At 46.4% G+C, this 23,538-nt stretch overlaps 1 protein-coding gene across 1 annotated transcript in view; it reads right to left on the minus strand.

Moving 5' to 3' along the window:
• The window catches only part of LOC147723054 (polypeptide N-acetylgalactosaminyltransferase 1), a 436,567-nt gene that overhangs the window by 260,713 nt on the left and 152,316 nt on the right, over positions 1-23,538 (minus strand). Inside the window, exon 2 of the mRNA XM_086965426.1 lies at positions 22,221-22,428. Within this exon, the coding sequence (XP_086821552.1) occupies positions 22,221-22,363 (143 nt within the window). The 5' untranslated portion in view covers positions 22,364-22,428. The remainder of the gene's footprint in view (positions 1-22,220; positions 22,429-23,538) is intronic.

Consider the following 23,538-nt stretch of genomic DNA (forward strand, 5'->3'; position numbering starts at 1 on the left):
CCCAAAATAACAACTGTGTCAGCCATGACCAACAGGCTATAGCTCAGATTCATGAGCCCCCCAGCACTGCCCAAAACCCCAAAGGGGACACAAACGGTAACCATAGAGGGAGACATCAACAAGGTGCGAATAACACACAGTGGGAAAAACCTCCCATACAACCACTAATGCAATGGAGACAAGACGAGTGCCTGCAAAGTGAAGGGAATTATAATCACTGTTACACAGACCCTGATCCCTTTTATAACACCAATACCCAGGCACCACACTTAGATTTACCCCCCGAGGCGAATCCCTTTGTAATAATCTTCACAGGGGTCCCAGAAAATAGGCCTAACGAGAGAGAAACACACCCACAATTGCTCTCTAAAATTTCTAGATGGTTGAACATCCATAGACCCTTAGATAATGGGGAAAGAGGAGAGATTCTAAGCGTAAGAAGGGTAAACTGGGTTGGGAGGAGAAAGAAAGATATCAGAGGTGACTGCATAGTCGCAAACTTCACGGACACTAGTCTGGTAGAGTATATCCTAAAGAACTCCAACAGGAACCAAACCAGCACGATTTGTGCCCTCCCACTTAGGTATTTTTACCCAAGGACACGAAACAACAATCGGGGGGAGGATGAGGGAGGATGGACGCTGGTTAGATCACAGCGCCCACACAGACCTAGACTAGCAAGCCACCTCGAACAGCCCTATCCCCAGCGTGACTACCCCCAATGGAGAAACAGATATGCCCCATTTCAATCACTAGAGGACATAGATTGACTCAAACCCGCTCCCTCCACCCAAAAGAACATAACAGGAAGCCCAGGCACTAGTAGCTATCTTGGCCAACTAGTGGGGAACACAGGGGGGAGCGTGGAGAGTATATTAACCAGGGAACTAGACTCACCCCGCCCCCAGAGGGAAAAGGAACATACAACTGAACTAGATTTCCCACTAGATGGAACGGAGAGAGCAACTGAAACTCACATGGCAAGAGGCAAAGAAAAGCGGGAGGGCCTGACCATCCTATCCTGGAATGTCGCAGGGCTGGAAGCCAAATTAAAAAACAAGGAATGGCTAGAATTCATCAAATGTTTTCATTTGATAGCGCTCCAGGAAACATGGGCAAGAGACTCGGGCCCATGTCAATTGGAGGGCTACAAATGTTTCTTTAAACCCGCACAGGGCACAAACTCGGGAAGAGCTAAGGGAGGATTAGTCCTATATGCAGACTTAGACCTGCAGGGTTCCTGGTCACTCACCGACGGTCCATCAGATAATATACAAGCAGTTAGACTTACTCATCAGGGGGAGTGTTTACTGTTTGTGAATTTTTATAATTCCGGACCGGTGGAAGGAAATTTCCCAATCTTAGAGCAGTTGGAGACCTGTTTAACCAAGGAATTAGATCAAAGGGCGACGGGGCTTGAAGCAACTGTCCTATTGATGGGGGACTTTAATTGCCATCTATGCCCCAAACTACTCCCCTTAACTCCTGATTGGTCAGCTTGTCCTTTAGAAAAGGGCCCACACTTCACACATACCAAAGAGGGTAGCTTACTGATGAAGCTATTAGATAACTTTGCCCTCACAAAGGTCATGGATTTATCCACTCATAAGGCAGGCGAATCCCCAATACCAACATTCAAGGGCAAAGGCGGGGGTTCTATAATAGATTACGTTATGATATCCGCCTGGGCTAGAGAAAGGATCATAAATACCAGGACAGAGTGGAGTCCCTTTAGCGACCATAACCCCATTATAACAGAAATTAAAGGGAATGATTTCATTAAAAAAGTCCCAGGGGTGATCCAACAAGCAGAAATCCAACCAACAGATCAAGGGAGACGCCTAAGGTGGTCACTGATCAACCCCCAAGACTTTTATGTTAAATTAGTAAATGAAGGGAAAGTTCACATAGAGACCTGTCTAGATGCTACAATAGAGGGCAGAGGAGTAGTAGAGGCGTTTGAATCCCTAACCAAAATCGTAGAGAAACTCCTGACAACCAAGAAGCCCATAAACCTGCAATCCATGCCCAGATGGTTCGATGCTAACTGTTCGAAAGGGTTAAGAGACCTAAAACAGAGCCTGAAAATGATACCAAGGGACAAAAATGAAAATCACCCGTTGTAGGCAAAACTATAAAAACCAGATCAAGATCAGAAAAAGCACCCTTCAAAAAGAAACCTGGGCAGACTTACGGGAGGCCGGCGAAAACAAGGACTATACCCAGTTCTGGAAAATCATAAATAAACCATGTTTTCACGATTCAAGCTCCCCAGTCATTAGCTCAAACATTCTGCCGGAACAATGGATTGCCCATTTTAAATCGCTGTACAATCAGCAGGATGTAGACATTGGTGACGGAATATGGAGGGGGCCAAGGGCGGAAAAACTCGAATTATCCTTGGATGAAGTTCTAAAGGCAATACTAGGGTTAACACGAAACAAAGCCCCGGGCCCAGATGGAACCCCCCCGGATCTCTTTCTGAGCAACACGGACCTTTGGGCCCCAATGGTAACGAGAGTACTGAATGCAGCCATCAAAACGGGTCTGCCGAGATCATGGTCCACTGCGGTGATTGTCCCGATTTACAAGAAAGGCTGTAGGGACAGCCCGCAGTGTTACAGACCAATATCGCTCATTGACGTCTCTGCCAAGGTACTGGGGAGGGCACTCCTTAACCGCCTACTGGACTGGACTGACACCCATAACATTCTGGTGGACACCCAGTATGGGTTCAGAACGGGGAGATCAACCACCGATCAGTGCCTCAACCTGTACCTGCTCACTGCTAAGTACACTAAAGCGTCTGAAGGTACCATGTATATGGGGTTCATGGACTTAGCAGCGGCGTTTGACAATGTCAATAGAGCCAAACTATGGTCGATCATGTTCAACCTGGGAATCGACCCGGATCTTATCAACATCTTGAGGGAACTCCACTGGAACACCACTGCCAAGGTCTGCTACAGCGCGGGGGGGGGGGTGAGTACCGATCCCTTCCTGTGCTCGGGCGGGGTAAGGCAGGGGTGTATCCTGGCACCTTTTCTGTTTTCCCTCTACATAAATGGTCTGGAGAGCGACCTAATAGCACTAGGAACTGACTGTCCAAAGGTGGGCTCACGTCATCTGCCAGTACTTTTGTATGCTGATGACGCCGTCCTCCTAGCCCGGACGGCGGTCGGACTGCAACATCTAATCAAGGGCTTCGCAGATTTTATGCGGAAATTGGACTTATCTGTAAATATGACAAAATCCTTTATCATGACAGTGGGGAAAAAACCTCAGAAGAAATTCGTATTTAAACTAGGGGCTCATGTTCTGGACAGTGTCAAAACATTCCCATATCTGGGTCTCCTATTCGATGAGAAACTGAAGTTCGCCCCGCTGGTAGAGGAGAGGGCGAGGAGACTTGTCTCAGCAAATGGAGCCATCTCAAACTTTGCTCGCCGAATGGGAAGGTGGTCCCCTGAGCAGGTGTTGACTCTGTACAGATCAGTCAGCACCTCAAAAACAATTTACGGATCAGAAGTCTGGGGTTTCAGAGATGCTCAATTAATCCAAAGTGAGGAGGAGAAATTTTTTTAAAAACTGCTAAAACTTCAGCTGAGCACATCCGCCGCAGTAACACACAATGAGCTGGGAATATCATATATTTCAGACTTGATTAAACTGAGACCCATACTGGCCTGGATCAAAATTTGGCTTAACCCCAACGCGGAACTATCCAGACAGATTATCCAGGATTGTTTGACGAAAGAAAAATGCCTCCAAATCCCCTGGCTGAAATACATTAAAGATACCCTAGGGGAAATAGATGAACAAAGATTCTTTTTTGACCCATCCCTGGTGGACATATATACCAGTCACTCGATACAAGGCCAACTGCTGGACAAATTTGGTGACAGGAGGAGGGAGCTTGACTCTATTAAATCCTCCGTAGTTGCTCACTCGCTAGTTTCGAATCAAATTGGCATGGAACCATACCTCTTTTTATTGTATAGTCAGCATGAGAGGTTTTTAATGACTCGTTTTAGGCTCAACTTGTTGCACCACAATTTAGCTCATCCATCAGGGTTTACAGCAACAGTTGAGCAGAAGGGTGCCTGCGGCTGCGACAATAGGTCTCCGCAGGACACCCTTCATTTTGTATTATTGTGTCCTTATTTTAAAACACCTCGCCAAAGATTTCTAGTGGGGGTTTTAAAAGACTCAAAAATCACCCATGCCAAATCTGCTTTATTGTTTCTACAGAGAGCCACTGAAATGCGAACCCTATGTGCTATTATAACTTTTCTTAAAATTGCTTTTAAACTGAGAAATACTATGGGCTGTTGAAACTGGTAGGCAAGGGAGATATCTATTATATGATGCGGAGCTTTTGTATCTCATCTGCACTTTGGTCCTTCTACTCGCAAAAACCTTTTTCTTTAAAAGTGATGCCCCTTTTCCTTCCTTTTCTTCTTTTAATGATATGTTGCTAAAGAAAGTTTGTGATCATGTTTTTTTACTGTGATGTATTTTCATGATGGTTTTTAACCTTCGAAATAAATAAACAAACTAAACTAAACTAAGGTCAGTTAGGTTTTTAAATCTTTCATAAACATTACATTAAAGGGGATGAGATATACTGGGAACGCTGCCTCTCCACCATGACCAACATATTCAGAACTAGTCACCAATTTAGGCACTGCCATTGGCTTTAACAAAAAGAGAAATATCAACAAGGGCAGAGAGGTGCTCTGTGCCTGGGTGCCATATACTCTCTGCAGTAGACCTGAATGCAATAAGCCATGTCATATTCATTCAACTCATTAATTGAGATCTGGGACACAGTGATACAAAGTCCCTAAGGTCCGACTTAATTGAAGTTCCTGGAGATGGCCATCTTCCTTAACTTAGACAAAGGAAGCCACAAAATTACCCTATTCATGCAGAATTGTCTTGTCTGCCTTTTAATGCAGATGTCGCCAGACCTTATCTTTCACAGAACTGTGACAGCACAAAGTTCTTTGATTAAGGACATAGATACAACATCTAATGCGACATTCGTCTGGGTCAAATGTCTACTCCTCCCCATATCAAGTCAAATAAGAACACATACAGACATACAGCCAAAATAATGTTGTTTGAATGTACAGCCTTTTGCCTTATATGTTCATAAGGAAATGTCTGGGACACATATCTTGATGCAGATCATCTGTGTTAGACATTTCTAAACGTAAGTCAGAAATTCCAATTTCTGATAAGATTTGGACTGCCACTTGAGTACTTGTCAGGAGAGGTCCTTTGCCCAGATTAATGCCCAAGATTCTGCCACAGACAGTCTCACCTGCTGCCAGCACACTTCACAGATGATGTATCACGCCTGAAGCAGATAAAGCCAAGTCCGGAAGGAAGACCAACTGAATGCTACAGCAGTAGGTGTTTGCCCTTCACAGGGAACACTGTCTTCACGCCTCCACTGATAAAGACAGCCTTTGCTGTCAACAAGGTATGCAGCGCATCTCTTCTCCCTAAGAACTTCTAGACTAAGTCGCTCTGCATTTCATCTTTCATAGTGAATATAAGTAGGTGTTAGTGTGTTAGGATTGAGATAACATTTTATATGACATTTTAACAATGCTGTAAATGTGCATTCTGTTCTCGTTATTTAGAACGTGTCTTGTTGATGTTTTTATAATATTCTGTGTAGTTGTTTTAAATGTACTGAGAGACAGATTATTCCAGTAATAATAAATACTTAACGTGAAAGTTTTCATTCTTCTTAGTACAGTGTGTGTGCGTCACACTGTAAATAACGAAATAAGGTTTTGTGTCAGTTCCACTGTGTCTGATTCCTTTATGTGATTGTTCGTAACTCGAAAGCAATACTTCTACCTCAATTACACATTGAACAGTATCATGCGGGGCTACAATAACTTGTCTTTCACAATTATCGTGGGTACATTGAACCAAGTTTACCTATGTCACCTGTGGATTGGATAGCACACCTTGTAAAGTTACGCCAAAGTCGTAACTTACCCAAGAGAATCCATTGCTTTTTAATTTCCTACAGTAAAATAACTCAACTCTATATGTATTACAGTTCTAACTCCGAATGGGTTTTGATTGGGTTGCCAAAATGATCCTTGCAACAAGCAATGACAGAGACCCCAGCATCATTACTCCTCTCTTAATATAACATTTCTCATTCTTTTTATCAGATCTGAAAGATATCTAAACAGATAACTGCCGGATCTAATACATGAATGTGTTCAGTCACTGACATGATGCCTTATACCTTTGTGACTAACTTGCGTACACTGCCAATATGGATTTGAGGGTTTTGTCCCCGTCAGCAATTTTAATCATGGTGGTGATTTGCCCAACTTATTCTTTTAAATGAATATTCCTTCACAACTTCACTGGGTGACTTACTCATGTCACAATTGATTTTTTTTAAACGATGCTCAAAGAGTCCTATTCTCGTTAGTCATATTACTCCAAAGTGAATCCTAAGCCCAAGTGCATTTGTGTATATAATCTTATACAATTTGGTCAGTTATATGAGCTTCAATGGGACAATGTACATTCATATGCCTGAAACAAAACTAATAGAATTAAATGAGGCTTCTCCAATGACTTTAATATAACAACTTAGCATTTAAAGTAAAAATTGTTCATATGAACAGAATTTAATCATAATAATTTTGCAGTGGTGAATATGACAAATAATCCCTTTATCAGATATTAAAAGACAGTGTAATATCAACCATCAACTGTACTCTACTCTAACAACTTTTTAAAATAATAGGATTGTAAAGTTACTCTAAACTGAAATAGCAATATACATTCTGATCGAATTGCCTAACCTTAACTCTATGAAATAATTGTGAATTCAGAGTCTTCTAATTTTTTTTTACTTTGTCTCGGGTATGTTTTGACAAAAATCTTTCTAATTACAGAAGACTGCTTATCTCTAATGCTTGGCAGACTGGTGCACGTTTGCGGTTGGGTGTTTTTTCAGCTTTGGTAATATTGGTTCTCGGGGACTGTTTCTGAATAAATGTATTGATTGTCCTTTGTTCTTGCTTCGTACACTCTTCTGGATCAGAGAATAGAATCTTAACCATCAGTAGCTGTCCATAGGAAATGTGTTTCAGGGGGCATGTAACACCTTATTCCTTTCAGATTCTTTCGTATACGAAGCAGGTAACTATTTATTTAGCTGTGCAGTAGCCTGTACAAAGAAAAACCAAAGGAAATAATGGACGGAGCGTTGACAATACAAGCACTCACCCCCAGTCAACTGATCTGGGTTTAATCCATCACCGTTCTTTAGCCCACTCTGCCACCCCAGTTCAGACATGGCCATATGCAAATCAGTCTGACCCTGTGCCTCATGGGAACAGTCCAGCCCGAACTTCCAAGCCATGCCTTCCCTGGACCGGAAACAAGCTACCGAGGACCGGTTTCTGGCATTTCAGCCGTCTTCAGCCCGGCTTGCTTGAATCCAGTGGCAAAGTGAGCAAGGGACTCACGCCTGAGCATACCCTGCCAACTTATGGCGACAAAAAAAAAAAAAAGGAAATAATGGACGGAGCGTTGACAATACAAGCACTCACCCCCAGTCAACTGATCTAGGTTTAATCCATCACCGTTCTTTAGCCCACTCTGCCACCCCAGTTCAGACATGGCCATATGAAAATCAGTCTGACCCTGTGCTTCATGGGAACAGTCCAGCCCGAACTGCCAAGCCACGCCTTCCCTGGACCGGAAAAAAGCTACAGAGGACCGGTTTCTGGCATTTCAGCCGTCTTCAGCCATGTCTGAACTGGAGTGGCGTTGTGAGCTAAAGAACGGTGATGGATTAAACCCAGATCAGTTGACTGGGGGTGAGTGTTTGTATTGTCAACGCTCCGTCCATCATCACCTTTGGTTTTTCTTTGTTCGCCCCAGTAACCTGTACACCATAAACAGCTTCTACAGGATATCTGTTAACTTGATATTTTCATGTTGCAAATTAAGGTCTTCAGTTTTGTTATTTAGTTCTTCTCTTGTGCCTTGCAAAATCGGGAAACAATAATCTATATACCTAAGGTGCATATTCAGACATTTCTGGCAACATTCATTGATCAAAATGTGTATGCATTAGTTAAAGTAGAAACGTCTCAATCAAGCCTTGTTCTTCAGGTCTAAAAAGACAAAATTCAATTTCTTCTAGGCCGTTTTGATATGGCATGGATCAACACAAGTGAGTTACGTTGATCGTACTGAGCCAGACTTCTGTGTTTTCAACTGTAATGTATCCAAGCTTTCTCAAAAATGTGTTTCATATCAAAACACATGCTTGAACTGCTTTGACTGCCTTCTGAAGAAACATATCCACATATTTCCCAAGTAGATCTTGTAATAAATCAATTGCTGAGATTATTGGTCTATCCAGAGTTTGGTCTGGATCTTTATGTATTTTGGGTAACATAAAAATGACTTGCGTCCTAGGACATGCTTGTATGAGATACTGCCTTGTGTCATTAATGATCCAGTGTTGGAAAGAGTTTTTTTAGAATCTTTTCTAATGTTTGGCTAAATTGAACAGCAGTATGCCAGCTGGTTCTTGACAACAACCAGTTAATAAGAGATGAGCATTTGGACACTGGAGTTCAACATTGGTATACTGATTCCTTAAAAAAAAAAGAATTTTTATTGGTTTTCAAGCCAAACACCTCCCCCCTCCCAAGACCTTCATCAGTAATGGCAACATATAGGATACAGTGCGTACAACCATTGTCTCGGGTAGGTTTAAACTTACATCAATATCAACACCAGAGTACTAATTCCAGCCTCCCCTCCATGCTCTAATGTCAGTAACGCAACTTGCATCATATGCACCATCAATGTGATGGGGCCCAACACAGTGCCCCCGCTGGCTTAGGTCTCGGCCACTCTCGCCTTATCCTTTAAACAGGTGTGCTCTATATCTCTAGACCAGGATGTCCAATCATCTGTAACATGGTAGGATGCACTAACGGCCTACTACAGTTGGGCTATCTTCCAATCCCCCCATGCCCTAGCACGCTGCTGCCCTCCCTATGGCCACCCTCATCTCATCTATTTTCAGCATGTCTCAACAGGTTCCTGCGGGTCCCCCAAGGAATCGGTGTCCGAGTCCGGCACTGGCCATATCAATAGTGCCACTAGCGCTTCTCTTGCTTGTGCAGATTCCATTGCCTTTTCATTATTCGCTCTCCTGGCTTGTTGGAGCCTGACCATGCCCTCGCTAGCTGCCCAGCTCCTGAATTCTGTTCTCCATTGCTCTACACTAGGGCCCTGCGTGGATTTCCACTTTCTTGATATTTCCCACTTGGCCAACAGTAACCCTAAATCAATGAATTTACACGTTACCTTGGTGCGTACTGTGTGAGGGTACCAGTGCAATATGTATGCTCCCATGGTGGGTTCTATCTGCCTATCTGTCACCCCGCATAGTTCCTCAACTATCCCCGCCCAGTATGTGCCAAGCTGCGGGCAACTCCAAATCATGTGCAGGAAGTCTGCGGCATTCGTACGGCACCTAGGGCAACATCTGGTCTCCACGTTAAAATATTTATTTATCTTGTCCGGGATTAGGTACGCCCGATGTATGACGTAGAAATGGATAAGTTGGAATCTAGCATTCCGGGTACTTTTCCACGCCCTCTCCACCAATTTAGACCAAGTCAATTCAGGTATGTCTTTGCCCAGATCCATCTCCCATTTCTATCGCAGTCGAGTTAACGGTTGAAGCCCCTCTCCCATCATTCGCAGATATAGGCATGTTACTGCCTTAATCGTCCCTGCAGCTATCACTACATATTGGCACATCAGGAATGTCTGCGGCTCCATCAGGCCTTCCCTTCAATATTCCTGAACTGGTGCCACCAATGCGGCATGCAACAAGAAATCACCCCTTGGTAATCCAGATTTATCCTGCAGTGATTGGTAGGGCAAGAGAGCTCTGTCCTCGTACAAATCCCCACCCATCTGCAAACCCAGCTCTTCCAACTCAGCTAATGCCGACCTGTCCCCTCCGTGTCGAAGGGCCGTACACATTCCCAGAGGTTTCTCCGGTGTGTACGGTCGAGTCTCTCCTGCCCTACGCCTACTTCTGTTCCAGCATGCCCTTAGCGCTCTCTCTTCAGAAGTCAACGATGCGACCTGCAACCACTGGCCCAAAACCACAAAGGATAAGACATGCCGTGGAATCCAGCGATCTTCTGGACCATCCGGCCCCCTGAACTCTCGAGCAACTGCCTGTGTGAGCCACTGTAGTTTGGCCGCTAGATAATACAGTTCGAAGTCCGGGACCGCCCATCCTCCCTCAGCTCTCGGTCTCATCATCGTGGCCAAAGCCACCGCCTTCTGCCGCTCCCCCTACCATAGACCTTAGCGTCCGAAATACAAGGCCTGGAATCCAGATCGGCAGCGTCCTGAAATAATACAGTAACCTAGGGAGTGCTACCATCTTCAGAAGCGCCACTCTTCCAGCCACCGACAGAGGCAGAGTACTCCAGAATGCCATACTGCTCTTGATTCCTCGCACTGCCCTCTTCACATTTTCCTCCAGAAGATCACTCTGCTCATGATGGATGTTAGTTCCCAGATATGACAGGCAGCAGGGCTCCCACCGTATCCGAAGCAATCAGTCGGGGATTCCCATTGACCGACATACCGGGAACAGGCTAGTCTTCTCCCAGTTCACACACAGCCCTGACATCGCACCAAACGCCCGCAGCAGCCCCGCCGCTCCTGTTAAGTCCCTGCCAGGGCCCTCCAGAAACATCAACAAGTCATCTGCATAGAGTGAGAAATAATGCATGTCTCCACTCATCTCCAACCCAGGATAAATTGTCCCTGATCTAGCCTGCACCGCCAGGAGTTCAATCGCCAGCGCAAATAACAGTGGAGAAAGAGGGCAACCCAGCCATGTTCCCCGCCCCACCGTGCAGGCGGCCAATACCGCCCCCCACCCCGCGTCCACGCCGTCGCTGACGTATATAGTATTTGGGTCCATCTCACGAAGTCCTCCCCCCAACCCCATCTTATGCATAACCTAAAAGAGAAAGGGCCATTCCAGGCTATCAAATGCCTTCTCTAAGTCCACTGATAGAATCAAGGCATATGGCACCAAGTCTCAGCAGTTCTCTAGAAGTCGCAATAGTCGTCGCACATTAAAAGCAGTATTACGTTTAGGGATAAAACCGGATTGGTCTCCGTATATCAGCTGTGACATATATGGGAGGAGGCGCGACGCCAATATCCTGCTTAAGATTTTGTAGTCAGTTGTCAACATTGACAGCGGACGATATACCTTCATGTCCGTAGCTTCCCTCCCAGGCTTCAGGAGAGGGATAATAACAGCCTCCCTGGTGGTCTTACGTAGTCTCCCTGCCTCGTACGCCTCCCGATAGACCAATTGCAAGCGCCGAGCCAAGCAATCTACATATTTGGAGTAAAATTCTATAGGAAGGCCGTCTACCCCAGGAGTTTTGCTACGAGCCATATGTTTAACTGCACTCCTTATCTCCCTTACCGTAATCTCGCTGCGCAGTAGATCCCCCTGTTCCTTGGTCAAGCTCGGTAGAGCCACCTCCTCCAAATATTCCTGTGCAGCATCCGGGCCCTGAGTAAGCTGGCTACTGTACAGCCCAGTGTAGTACTCCAGGAACAAGCCGTTTATGCACGCCTGCGTATGCACCACCTCCCTCGACGGGGCTACCAGGCCCAATATCGGCATTCCTCTGGGAGTCGGATTGGCCAACCACGCCAGCAGCGCACTCGACCTGTCCCCCTCAGCATGCATCCTTGCTCTATAACTCTTATAGTCAAAGGAGCGCAGTCTTTCCACTTGAACCGCCACTGCCTCCCTAGCTTGTAAGACCTCAGCTTGCGCCTCCGGCTTCCCAGGCCGAGCCTTCTCCACATCTCGCAACAGGCCCTCCGCCCTATCCAAGTCAGTCAAGATAGTTATCCAAACCCCCACCACCTTAATAATACAGAACCCCGAGCCGCAACCTTGAACGCGTCCCATTCGACTGCTAAGGACAACGCGATCCCCTTGTTCTCTTCGAAGTAACGTTCGATACCAGCCCTCAGCTGTTTGCCAAAGACTGGATCCTCCAATGCTACCGGTCTGAGACGCCAGGTCGGTATGACCACCCTCACCCATTCCACCTTATGCCAATAACAGCGGGTTATGGGCCGATATTGTTCTCACCAGGTACTCCCTACCTGTCCCTCTGGAATGAACACTTTGCGCATAGTATTGCATCCAGCCACACATGCAAATCGTGAAGGCCAGAATAATATGAATAATCCCTCTCTTCTAGATGCTGGACGCGCCATGTATCTATAAGATTCCAGTTGGTTTACCAGGCGCTTCTTGCTTTGGAGATCCTGTGCACCGATGCTCCCGACAGTGGAGGGTGATATCTATCTCGCTCCACATCTGTGATAGAATTAAAGTATCCTCCCACTATTGCTGTCGTAGTTAGATATTACGCTAGGCTCCCTGACAATGTCTCAAGGAAGGAAGGCTGGTCGACATTAGGGCATAAACACTACATAACGCAACATCCATTCCATCGAGCCGTCCCATTACTTCCGGAAGGGATGTTTGTGGATCAATCAAATGCTGCAGCGGCTAAAACGGGACCCCCGCCCTAACCCACACCAATGCCCCCCTCGCAAACTATGAATAAGTCGTGTAGAATAACTGCCCCTCCACCTTTTTTTCAGGGCTGCCCCCTCAATTCGGTTAAGATGTGTCTCCTAAAGGAAAACTATATGTACCCCTCGCCGTACCAGGTAGGCATGCACCATGTGCCGCCTCTGCATCATATGAAGCCCCCGCACATTCCAAGTAATGCATTTCAAATCATGTAATGTACCCATTTTTCACACCGTTCCTCCTACGCACCCACCTCAAATCTCTGAGCACACCGGTGACAACTTCCCAATCCCTCCACCCCATCCCTCCCAAACTCCCACCCCCCAGAACAGGCACTACAACATTAGAACCCATCCAAACAATTACTCCAAAGCACCACTAAACTCCTAAGGAGTTAACCCACACCAACTTACAGGAGGTAAGCCCTAGGTTTCAGAGAATCAGACACTTAGCTGTCCATCGTCCTGCGCTCAACCCTGTATCAATGAGCACCCCCCCCCCCTTCCAGGGTTAAGCATTTACGAGGTCTCTTCCATATAGATTCCATAGTCCCCCCTTACTCCCTTCGTCCAAATACACAATCATCATCCGATCTGGATCACTGGACCTCGAATGTCTAATCCGGGAAGTGTGTGACCCTGCTGTTGTCCAAAATATAGGGGCCCGCCCTCCTGGCCTGATTCAGCAGAAGATCTCTGTCCTTGTAGTGAAGTAGCCTGGCCACCACTGGTCTCGGCGGCCTCCCGGGGGTCAGTGGCCTGCTAGGCACTCTGTGGGCTCTCTCGAGGGTGAAAAGGGATGTCAGTCCCGCCGGTGCAACCGTGACTTTCTGCCAGTTTTCCAGGTATTCCACCATGTCCTGCCCTTCCACCCCTTCAGGCAGCGACACCACTCGGATGTTGTTCCTCCGATTTCTCCCTTCAGCGTCTTCTGCAAGCTTTTCCAGGGTCCGCAGCCTATTCTGAACATCGGCATCTTCGCCGCCATCGATTTCTGAGCCGGTTCCAGGACCTCTAAGATTACTTCTGTTTTTTTTTACCCGGACGGCCAACTTGGCATGATCCGCTCGAAGCAATCCCAGCTTTTGTGTCACATGACCGATGTCCTTTTGCAAGGCTTCCCTAGTGTCTGCAATGGCTCGTAATATTTGATCGACTTGCTGTTGAAGCATCCCCTCTGGTCGTCGTTGCGGTCCCTCTCGCGTCTCTGTGGTCATTGTATCTTCTCCCTGCTCCGGATGTACACCCACCTGCTTTCCCCTTGGCTTCCCCATGTCTCCACTGGAGCTTGGAATCTCCTGGACGCCCAACGATCACTGAGGTGTACTGCTGCTCCGCCGCCGCTCACTGTGCAGCCACGACCAAGGAAATTCAACAAACTATTGCACCGGCCGACGTTCTCCTGAAGCCTCACTTGCCCAGTTAAGTGAAATCGCCAAATCCAGTCAGGCCTTTTCACCTTGTGCTCTCGGTCCCCCAGCAGGCCCACTCTCCAGACGGGCCCTTCAGGGAAATCGTCGTAGTCCAGTCCGATCTTGCCTCCAGTCATGCACACCCCGGACAGCGGACTCCGTTCCTGGTAGACATTAAGGGGTCTCTACACCAACATCAGGGTCAGCTCCCAGTTATCCGCTTACAACCGCGGCGCCCTTCTTGTCAGCCCAGATCAGATAACCACTGCAGTTCTCCCCATTGCTCAGTACATTGCTCAGCCCAACAGTCGTAGCCACCACAGGAGTAGTCCCTCCACCGCCTTCCGCCAACTCCTCAGCTTTACATTGGCGATAACTTGGCCGCTCCCTGCACTGATCGCCTGCCAGCACGCACGGCCGTCTCCACAGCTAATTCTGTAACTGCCCACGTCATGGCAAGCCCTTCCTATGGCTTCGGGTGAGTCACTCCTGTGATCCACCACACGTAATCACTCTGGCTCAACGACCGCAAAAGGAAGGGAGTCACCATTTGTGCGTGCCCCACCGCTCCTCAGTCCCACTGCCCAGTCACCAAATTGCCTTGGCCTCCAGGTGCTGTCGAAAATCCCCTCAGTGCACCACACCCGACCTTGGGACCCTCAAGTGGTAGGCGGGCGGGGGGAGTCTTCCATCATAGTCAGCCAACTGCCCTTCAGCACTAGTGTACAGGCAATGAGGTGCCGTGCTCAGTGTAGTGCAGGTGAACTGTTCACGGCCACTTCCCCCAGTTGGCACAGGGGTTCCTAAGGCAGGCTCTCCTCTGGATCATTTCACCTGCCCAGCCCTTCCCAGCTGCTGCCTCCTATTGGGTCTCACTACTCAGGGGGTCTCATGGCTCCAACTCACCCCTGGTCCCATCGCAATCCAGCTATCGCCATCAGCACAGGCAGTCACAAGAGCCAGAGTCTCTGGCTGCAGCTCTGAAATTCCCTTAATGACAGCGGCCCCGCCCGCCTAGAGTCCCGATGCTTGGCTCGGGTAGGCACAGCGAGCTTGTTTCTCCCTGGAACGAAGCCGTGCTGTCAGGCAGTCTTCACAATCTCGGTTGCATCCCTCCCAAGATTTTGCCACCAACGGACACCGCCTTGAGCATCGTCACAGCCCCTGCCAGACGCCGATCCTGTCACGGAAGGGGGGGCCCCGCTCACCGCAACCTTCACGCCGTATAGTGCCGCACCAAGGCACAATATCACGACGCTGACTCCGCTATCCTCTTCGGCCACCCAGCGGCAGCGCTGCGCCTCCCGGTCCGCTCTAGACTCGGGGTCACCTCCGTCACTGCTCCTCTTTAGGCCGCGCTCACCGCCATCTTACATCCCCATAGTCAGTCTGTCCTGCCATGCATCGGGCATCCAGCCGCCGAGTCCCTCTTGTACACACCTCCGCTCCTCTGACAGACCCCAGTCGCAAATGCTGCCCTCACCGGCCGCTCCGGGCAATGTCCACAGCTCCAGTCGTCACTCCGTTCGCCAGATACACGGAGCTGCCATGACGCCATCTTGGGGTCGCAACTCGGCTCCATTCCAGGCAGTAATTCACCTTAATCCGCCTGTGCCTCAGTCTTCATTCAGGTCGTCGAGGCGTCTAGGCACCGTCCACAGCCACTTATTGGATTTGGGGGGGGGGTTCGCTTTATGCCCCTAAATCAGGATAAACGACGGAGGTGGCGCTGAGCTCTGTGCTCACGCGTCCGCTCTCATCTGCCTCTTGGCCACGCCTCCTTGGTATACTGATTCCTCACAGACTCTGTTTTGCCTTTCACACAGAGTAGTTGTAGTATTAAATGTAGTGTTATTCATTTGTACACTTGTGGGAAGCATATGGCCTGTGGCTTGAGTCAAGTAGATGCTTTTCAATTTTCCAAAAACGTTTTCACACAGACCCCTAGTGGTTTCATTTTATGGAATTAACATGAGGCAGTTTGAGCACAACAACGTTGATATATAGGTGCCAAGGGTAACGTTTCAAACACTTTATCACAAAAAGTATTTAAAACTAGTGAACCATTGGCCGATGTTACAAAATGTCATTTATTATCTGATATGGAGTTTGCCTTCATCTAATTTACCAGTACCAAAAAATTATGATAACATTATCTACATATGAACAGTACGTTCAAATGCTTTATGTGTCTACTTAACGTCATTGGAGAATTCTCATTTAATTTCATTAGTTTTGTTTCAGGCACTTGAGCCTGCACATAACCCTATTTAAGGATATATCACTGGGCACAGGGTTATGTGTACATATAATTTAACTAAAGAGAATAAGCACAACATTTGAAATTACTCGAGAGGACTTGATAACGGAATGGAATGAATAGGTTGGGAAGGAACATTCTTTTATGAAATAAGTTGATTCAGTCAGCAAGAGTTCAAGGTAGTATCTGGGACAGTACTCCCAGATCCATATTGGCAGTTTGATGTAGGTTTCCAAGTGTTAGGACACACCATCGCTGTACCCAGAATCATCATCTTCAAGCAACCACAGGAGGGATCACTAAGCATCAATCATTTAGTGCAGCTCGGGTCCAGCTCACAGCCTTTGGAGGAAAAGGCACTTCACTTTATGCATGTAAGCAGGAGAAGGGAGCACATTTCAGGAAAGGTAGTTTACAGTGATTTTTCAACATATTTGGGATAAGTATTTGTTGACAAGTCTATGTTTAAAAAGACAAACATAGGACATTACATCATTCTGCGCATACATTTGGTGCCATTAGCTGGAAAGGCGCTGCAAGACAAACATGCTTTTCCAGAGATTGTGAAGACATCTTTAATCTTTATGAAAACTGAAAATAAAGGAAGATTGTGGGCGTCTAAACAAATGGCAGAATAAATTATCCCACTATATGAATGAATCATTAATATAGAAATAGGCTCTCCAGCTTCCCTGTAGCCACAAGCAAATGTGTTGAAGAAAGAATGCTCATCTGAAAATACATTTCATGTGAAGGTGTGGAGGCCAAATAAGGACCTACATAGATTCATCTCTAACCAACTTCGAAAAACATGTTATTGTGTGGGGGGGAAGGGTGTGTGATTGGGGCACAGCATCAAGCCCGCTATTGTAACCAATTGTGAAGAGGCTTCTGAGTGGGCAGGGCCATGGGAGGGGGCATGGCTCAGTGACCAGCACTGCTTACGAGTCACTCCTAGCCCCACAAACCCAACAACCCCCCCCCTTCCAAAAAAAAAAGCAAAAGCTCACGAGGCTGGCAATGAGGTCTAGCAGAGGTTGCAACCGCCCCCTCCCCCCCGCCGTGTAGAACTTTCGCACAAGAACTGTAAACATTCTCTCTGTGCAAGGGATTTCAGCTCACTTTCTCTTACAGTGTCACACTGGCCGTAGGGCCATATGATATTTGCTGCTGTCCTGCTCCACTTTCAAATGCTTTTGTAGGACTGGGTAGGCATAAGCATTAATCAATTAGTTCTGGACCTTCAGTTATCATCAGTATCTTGCCATAGGAAAAAAAACAGCCGGTACCTGTGTGGGGTTACTGCGTTCCATCAGAAAGATCCTCCCTTTACTTCCAGGACCCTCTCAGAAATTGCTTGTTCAAGGTCTAGTCTTATCAAGACTAGATTATTGCAATGCTCTCTTTCTTGCTGCCCCGGAATCCACGATCAACATTCTGCAAAGAACACAGAATGCCGCAGCCAGGATTCTCACTGGGACCTCTCGCAGGGTCTCAGCTAAACCCGCCCTCAAGGCCCTACATTGGCTGCCGATCCGCGAAAGGGTCAAGTTTAAGGCCCTCTGCACGGCCCATAAAGCTTTGCAAAATCAAGGGCCTCCAATGCTAAAAAACATGATCTTTCCATACAGACCTAATAGGCCCCTTCGCTCAGCTCAAGGCCATCTGGCCACGGTCCATAAAATCAAAAAAGCCCGGACTGGAGGACGCCGTTTTTCGGTCACTGCGGTCACCTCCTGGAATGCTCTGCCATTTCACCTCCGCTCTGAGGCCAATCTGCTGAAATTTCGCAAGCTCCTAAAAACCCACCTCTTCCCGCAATAATCTTCTTCTCTTTCCCCGTCTTTCCCCCTCAGTAGTTCTGCAATATCAGCGCTGGGACGCTCACGGGCAGCCATGCGCTATATAAGTCCCAAAAAACAAAAAAAAAAAAAAAAAAATAGGTGAAGCTTTCCAAGCCCTCCAACTAGCAAATGGCAGCATTCTGTAGGGGTTTCAGGAAAGATCATCATGATTCTCTACGCGATAAGAGAAACACTTGCAGATGTATATTCATTGAAATAACAATTGAAGGTACTTTTGGCATTTGTAAGAGCTCTAAATAATGTGTTACTATTCCCCAATGCAATGGTACTCAATTTACTCTCATCAAATGGATAAAAGGATAGATAAGCCTTGCCTGGATTCAAACTTGTAATCTGCAGATTACGGCTTGTGTCAGCAGTAAGCATTCAGCTCAGAGGCATCCTGCTTGTTTCAGAGCAATCAAGTGCATACAGACCTCATTTATATATATATTTTTCTTATATTAGACGGAAATCTGAAGCAGCTTGTCTACATGTTCGCACTTGTTTGGACAATGTGGCCATCTGGATGAACTACTTGAAATTAAATGCATGTAAGACTATGGTGGTGTTGATGGGAAAAAAATCTAACTTCCTGGTCATCTGTCTGGTGGTCATATTTCCTAGGTTGTTGCCTTTCTCCCACTCGAGAGTGCTCTTTAAAAAGAAAATCCTCAAACTACAAGCTGCAAAAGTTATCTCTGCCTGCTTATTTGTTTATAAAAATTGTTAATCTTAAAAGCTTGAAAAGGGGTCACTCTCCTTCTTGAGCATACACACTATATCAGAGTCACAGTTGGCGTTCGTTATGATTGCGCCAGTGCCTTTTACCTGTATCTATTGGTGTCCACCACCCACTTCAACTGCCAAGAAGGCATGAGCCAGACTGCGTTCATGTGCTCCCATTTCTAACCACTTGGGGAAGCTCAATATTTCAAAGCTTATGTCTCTGTTTAAATACTTGATCACAATAGCCTGTCTTTTCTATAACAAACGACTCAATACACTCTTCCCCATTCTTCGTTCTCGGCCGAGTCCTATCTGCTTTGTACAACCAGGACAAAGAAGCTGGTGAAGGGAGACGGGCTTTTTGGGCAAGCAGATAATCTTTGGAATTCACCTCTATTTGAGCTGAACATCATTACTTGCTAGTCCAAGTGCAGGAAGACCTTAAAAACCTGGCTCTTTACTCAGGAAATGCTCACATCTTCCAATTAATTCTAGCACCATGGTGCCTCTGGGGGGCATTTGCATGTTCTACAAATAAATAAATGTACAACAGTTGTCTTAACTCGCCATGGCCAGTCAACACCACTAAACCAGAAGACTCTAAATACGGTTGTTCCCGTCTCTATGAATGTTTGCAGCAGTGACTGCTTTAGTGCCCAATGCAAGGTATTTTATGTAGTAGCCTGGTGCACTTCACAGCTTTCTGCAGCAAAAGGCGCCCTGTTGGGGGCTGAAAGCAGGAGAACATACTGCAAGATGGAGAGAGGAGAAGGGACCAAGCATACAGTCCGGAATGTGCCGATCGAACATCTTTCTTGGTGAAACTTTAGAGTGCCCATTCCTGCTGCTTAACAAAATACAAAAAACACAGTTGATGGACACAACGCAGAACAATGTCTTACATTCACCCCAGTACAAAGATCTGGGCCTAAATACATCGTTTTTTTGCACTCCACACCACCCTAGGTCAGACACTGGCTATATGCAAATCAGCCTGGACCCTGTGCCTCATGGGAACAGTCCAGCCCGAACTACCAAGCCATGTCTTTCCTAGACCGGAATCAAGCATCCAAGGACCGGTTTCTGGCTATCAGCCTTCTTCAGCCTGGATAGCTTGACTCCAGTGATGTGGAGAGCCTGGGACTCACGTCTGAGCATACCCAGCCCACTCGGGGTGAAAATTGCAAAAAACACAGTTGATGGACAGAATGCAGAACAATGTCTTACATTCACCCCAGTACAAAGATCTGGGCCTAAATCCATCGTTTATTTGCACTCCACACCACTGTTCCCATGCGGCACAGGGTCAGACTGATTTACACATAGCCATGTCTGAACTGGGGTGGCAGAGTGGGCTAAAGAACGGTGATGGATTAAACCCGGATCTTTTGACTGGGTGTGAGTGTTTGATTGGTTCAGATGCTCCGTCCATTACCACCCCCTTTTGTACCACTTTTGGCCGCCATAAGTGTGGCAGCGAATGCTCAGACGTGAGTCCCTTGCGCACTTTGCCCCTGGATTCAAGCAAGCCGGGCTGAAGACGGCTGGAATGCCAGAAACCGGTCCTCAGAAGCTTGTTTCTGGTCCAGGGAAGGCATGGCTTGGCAGTTCGGGCTGGACTGTTCCCATGAGGCACAGGGTCAGACTGATTTCCACATAGCCATGTCTGAACTGGGGTGGCAGAGTGGGCTAAAGAACGGTGATGGATTAAACCCAGATCTTTTGACTGGGTGCGAGTGTTTGATTGGTTCAGATGCTCCGTCCATTACCACCCCCTTTTGTACCGCTGAACAAAATACAGCAAATCCTGATGCAAGAGGAAATAGGAGGGTCAATCAAGAACTACCTTAAATTGAGAAAAGCTCAAAAAACCTAAATAAAGGGTGTCTAGCAGAGCTTTTTGTAGATTCAAGACCATGGGGTGCAGTTATTATCTACAGGGAATGCGAAGGTACATAGGGCACCAAAACAGCAGCTATTGGAGGAGAGCTGGCTACTTCTCACCTTGTCTTTGAGGACTTTCAACTGCATTGGTACATTGATCTGCCCAACGTTAGGGGGCAGTAAAGCCAATAACACCTTTCCATTCCCCTACGCGGCCCCCACAACAGGACATCAACATGCACTTCTGATTCTCAGACAGAAGCAGCTTTAAGTGCAGCTGCAAACTGTCTCCTGAGGAGGACTCATTCAGGGAAGTGCTCCCGCTTGCCATATGCGGACTCCGGCAGTAAAGAGGATATTACTTCGTAAGTCATGTTGAACGGCTGTCCTGTGTGTTGCTTCACATTGCAAAAGACACTTCAACAAGTAATGACCTAAAGAGAACTTAGTAAAAGCCCCTCTATCTTTATTTAATTTTTTAATTTAGGACATAAGCTCCTGCAGTTTTTCAAGCTATGTTTATGTCACACTTAAAAATATGCTGAAGCAGCACACCGACTCTCTGGGAACACTTCAGCCAGGGGAGACCATGAAAACAACGCGAAGATGATCAAAACAGAGAGTAGTCGAAGGGAAAATGGAAACACTATTACACACAAAAAGTATCTCCCCAAATCCATCAAGGCAAAGGACAACCATTTTATCTTCCTTTGGAGCACTGCATTCATAATTGCCATTCTGTCACAGAGTGTGGCAATAATAAAATGCAATAGATACCAAATGTTTGTGGATAATGTTAGTGCGCTCTAGGAGGACGAAACGGTAAACTAATTCAGGATATTAATAGTCAAAACCTTAAAATAGGCAACAGAACGTTAAATCCCACAAAACCAGAAGACCTTTTAAGAAAAAAGGGCAACATGAAACACCAGTCTGTTGTGACACGGATTTCAGTAGAAAAATTAGTCATTCTAAGATTTAGGTAACTTTTTGTTGAGGTTGAATTACCATTGAAGCGCACAGATTATTTTCTATGGGTGTAATACAATTAAGGGAATGGAGTTCTTCATTATCATTATACCATTAAGCATCGCCAGGGAGTTCGTTAATCGAACGGAAAAGCGGACATCTGTCACAAAAGATGCTTGGCCAAAATTGAAAAATCATATTTCATTTGGTGAACTGGATTTATAAAATGCTGATAATGATACACAAGACGAGCATTTCCCTCTCCAAACAGTTTCTCCATTTTGTTGGTATCTCTTAAGCTTAGCTAAGGCATTCCTCTATCAGCATAACATAATGCAAGACATTATATGTTCAACCAGGTTAATGGATTGCTTTCTGTGTGCATTATTTCAAAAGAAAATAGCATAAAAAATATCAAGAAAGCTGCCCACTCACCTGTTCATTTTGATGCGTGCTAGGAGAGGTTCCAGCCATCCAACAGTGCACTCACAGTGGGCATCAAGGAAAGTGATGACTTGGCCTTTAGAAGCTGCAGCACCTTTCAACCTGGCCCGGATCAGTCCAGAGCGCTGCTCCATTCGGATTACATGAACAGGTACCTTCAAATTTCTCGCATAATTCTCCAGAGGCCTCTTCAAAAAATCTGTAACAAAGAAAAGCCAATTATATTTTTGGTTAAAAGAAAATTTCTGGTGTAACATTTCATTCAATAGAGGTGCTATGAGATACCATGGGGGTCTGAATATGCAAAGCACACAAAGAAGGGGGGTGGGGGAGGGAGGTCAGGTACAAGGTGGACTCAGACTCATGTCTTGCATAAATAACTAAAAGAAGTAGACTTGTGAATAGAGTGACCGTCCTATTGATGGTATAATTATTAATTTAAAGGAAACGGAGTTTTCTTAAAATAACCCTTACCCACCAAAGTGAACCATGGTGCTTATGTTTATGGGATTTATAAAGTGCATGGCTACCAGAGGGCTTCCCAGCGCTACAGAGAGAGGCAATAGGTAGGTGAGGCATCATGGGAACAACCTGGTATTACGTTTTTTCCTGAAACACTGTTCATTATCAACCAGTATCAGTTCTGCGTTCATTGAGTTACAAAGTTTTGGGACCTGTTGTGAAAAAAGATCTTCCACCTAATCTTGATCTCTTTATCTTTGGTATCTTCATCAGAATATCGGATGAGGGCCTTAGGGACCCGTTAGGGATGTATAGGGAGACGAGGGATCGTATCCTAGCCAGAGCTATCCCTTGCATGGCTTTGTGGGCGAGGCAGAGGGCTTTAAACTTGACACTGGAGTGAATGAGTAGCCAATGCAGCTTTCTCAGAGAGGATCTTACGGATTCTTACCTGGGGATCTTTAGGAGCATTCTGGCTGCCGCCTTTTGGACCACCTGTAGCCTGTCCATCACATATTTAGAAGAACCCAGATACAGGGAGTTGCCGTAGTCCAGTCGCGAGCCCACCAGAGCCTGGACCTCCGTATTCCGAGCCTTTTCTGGGGTGGCATGCTTCATCATCGGGTTCTGCCCGCCCTGCTGAGGGACGGGGCGTGCTACGACCAACGGAGACGTGGGAGCACTTACTTGGGTGTTGACTATAAGGGGAAGGGAGTGGAAGGGTCAAGCAAGTGTGTATTATTAAAAAAAGTACCTGGCTATTTGGAGTATAAGGTTTATTAAGTCCTGTAGCTGGTACTACTAAAAAGGGGCAGGTGGAGACTCACACTTGGATGGGTGTTCTCCT

This window comes from Lissotriton vulgaris, chromosome 4_1, assembly GCF_964263255.1.
Source record: "Lissotriton vulgaris chromosome 4_1, aLisVul1.2, whole genome shotgun sequence".
Lineage (NCBI taxonomy): Eukaryota > Metazoa > Chordata > Amphibia > Caudata > Salamandridae > Lissotriton > Lissotriton vulgaris.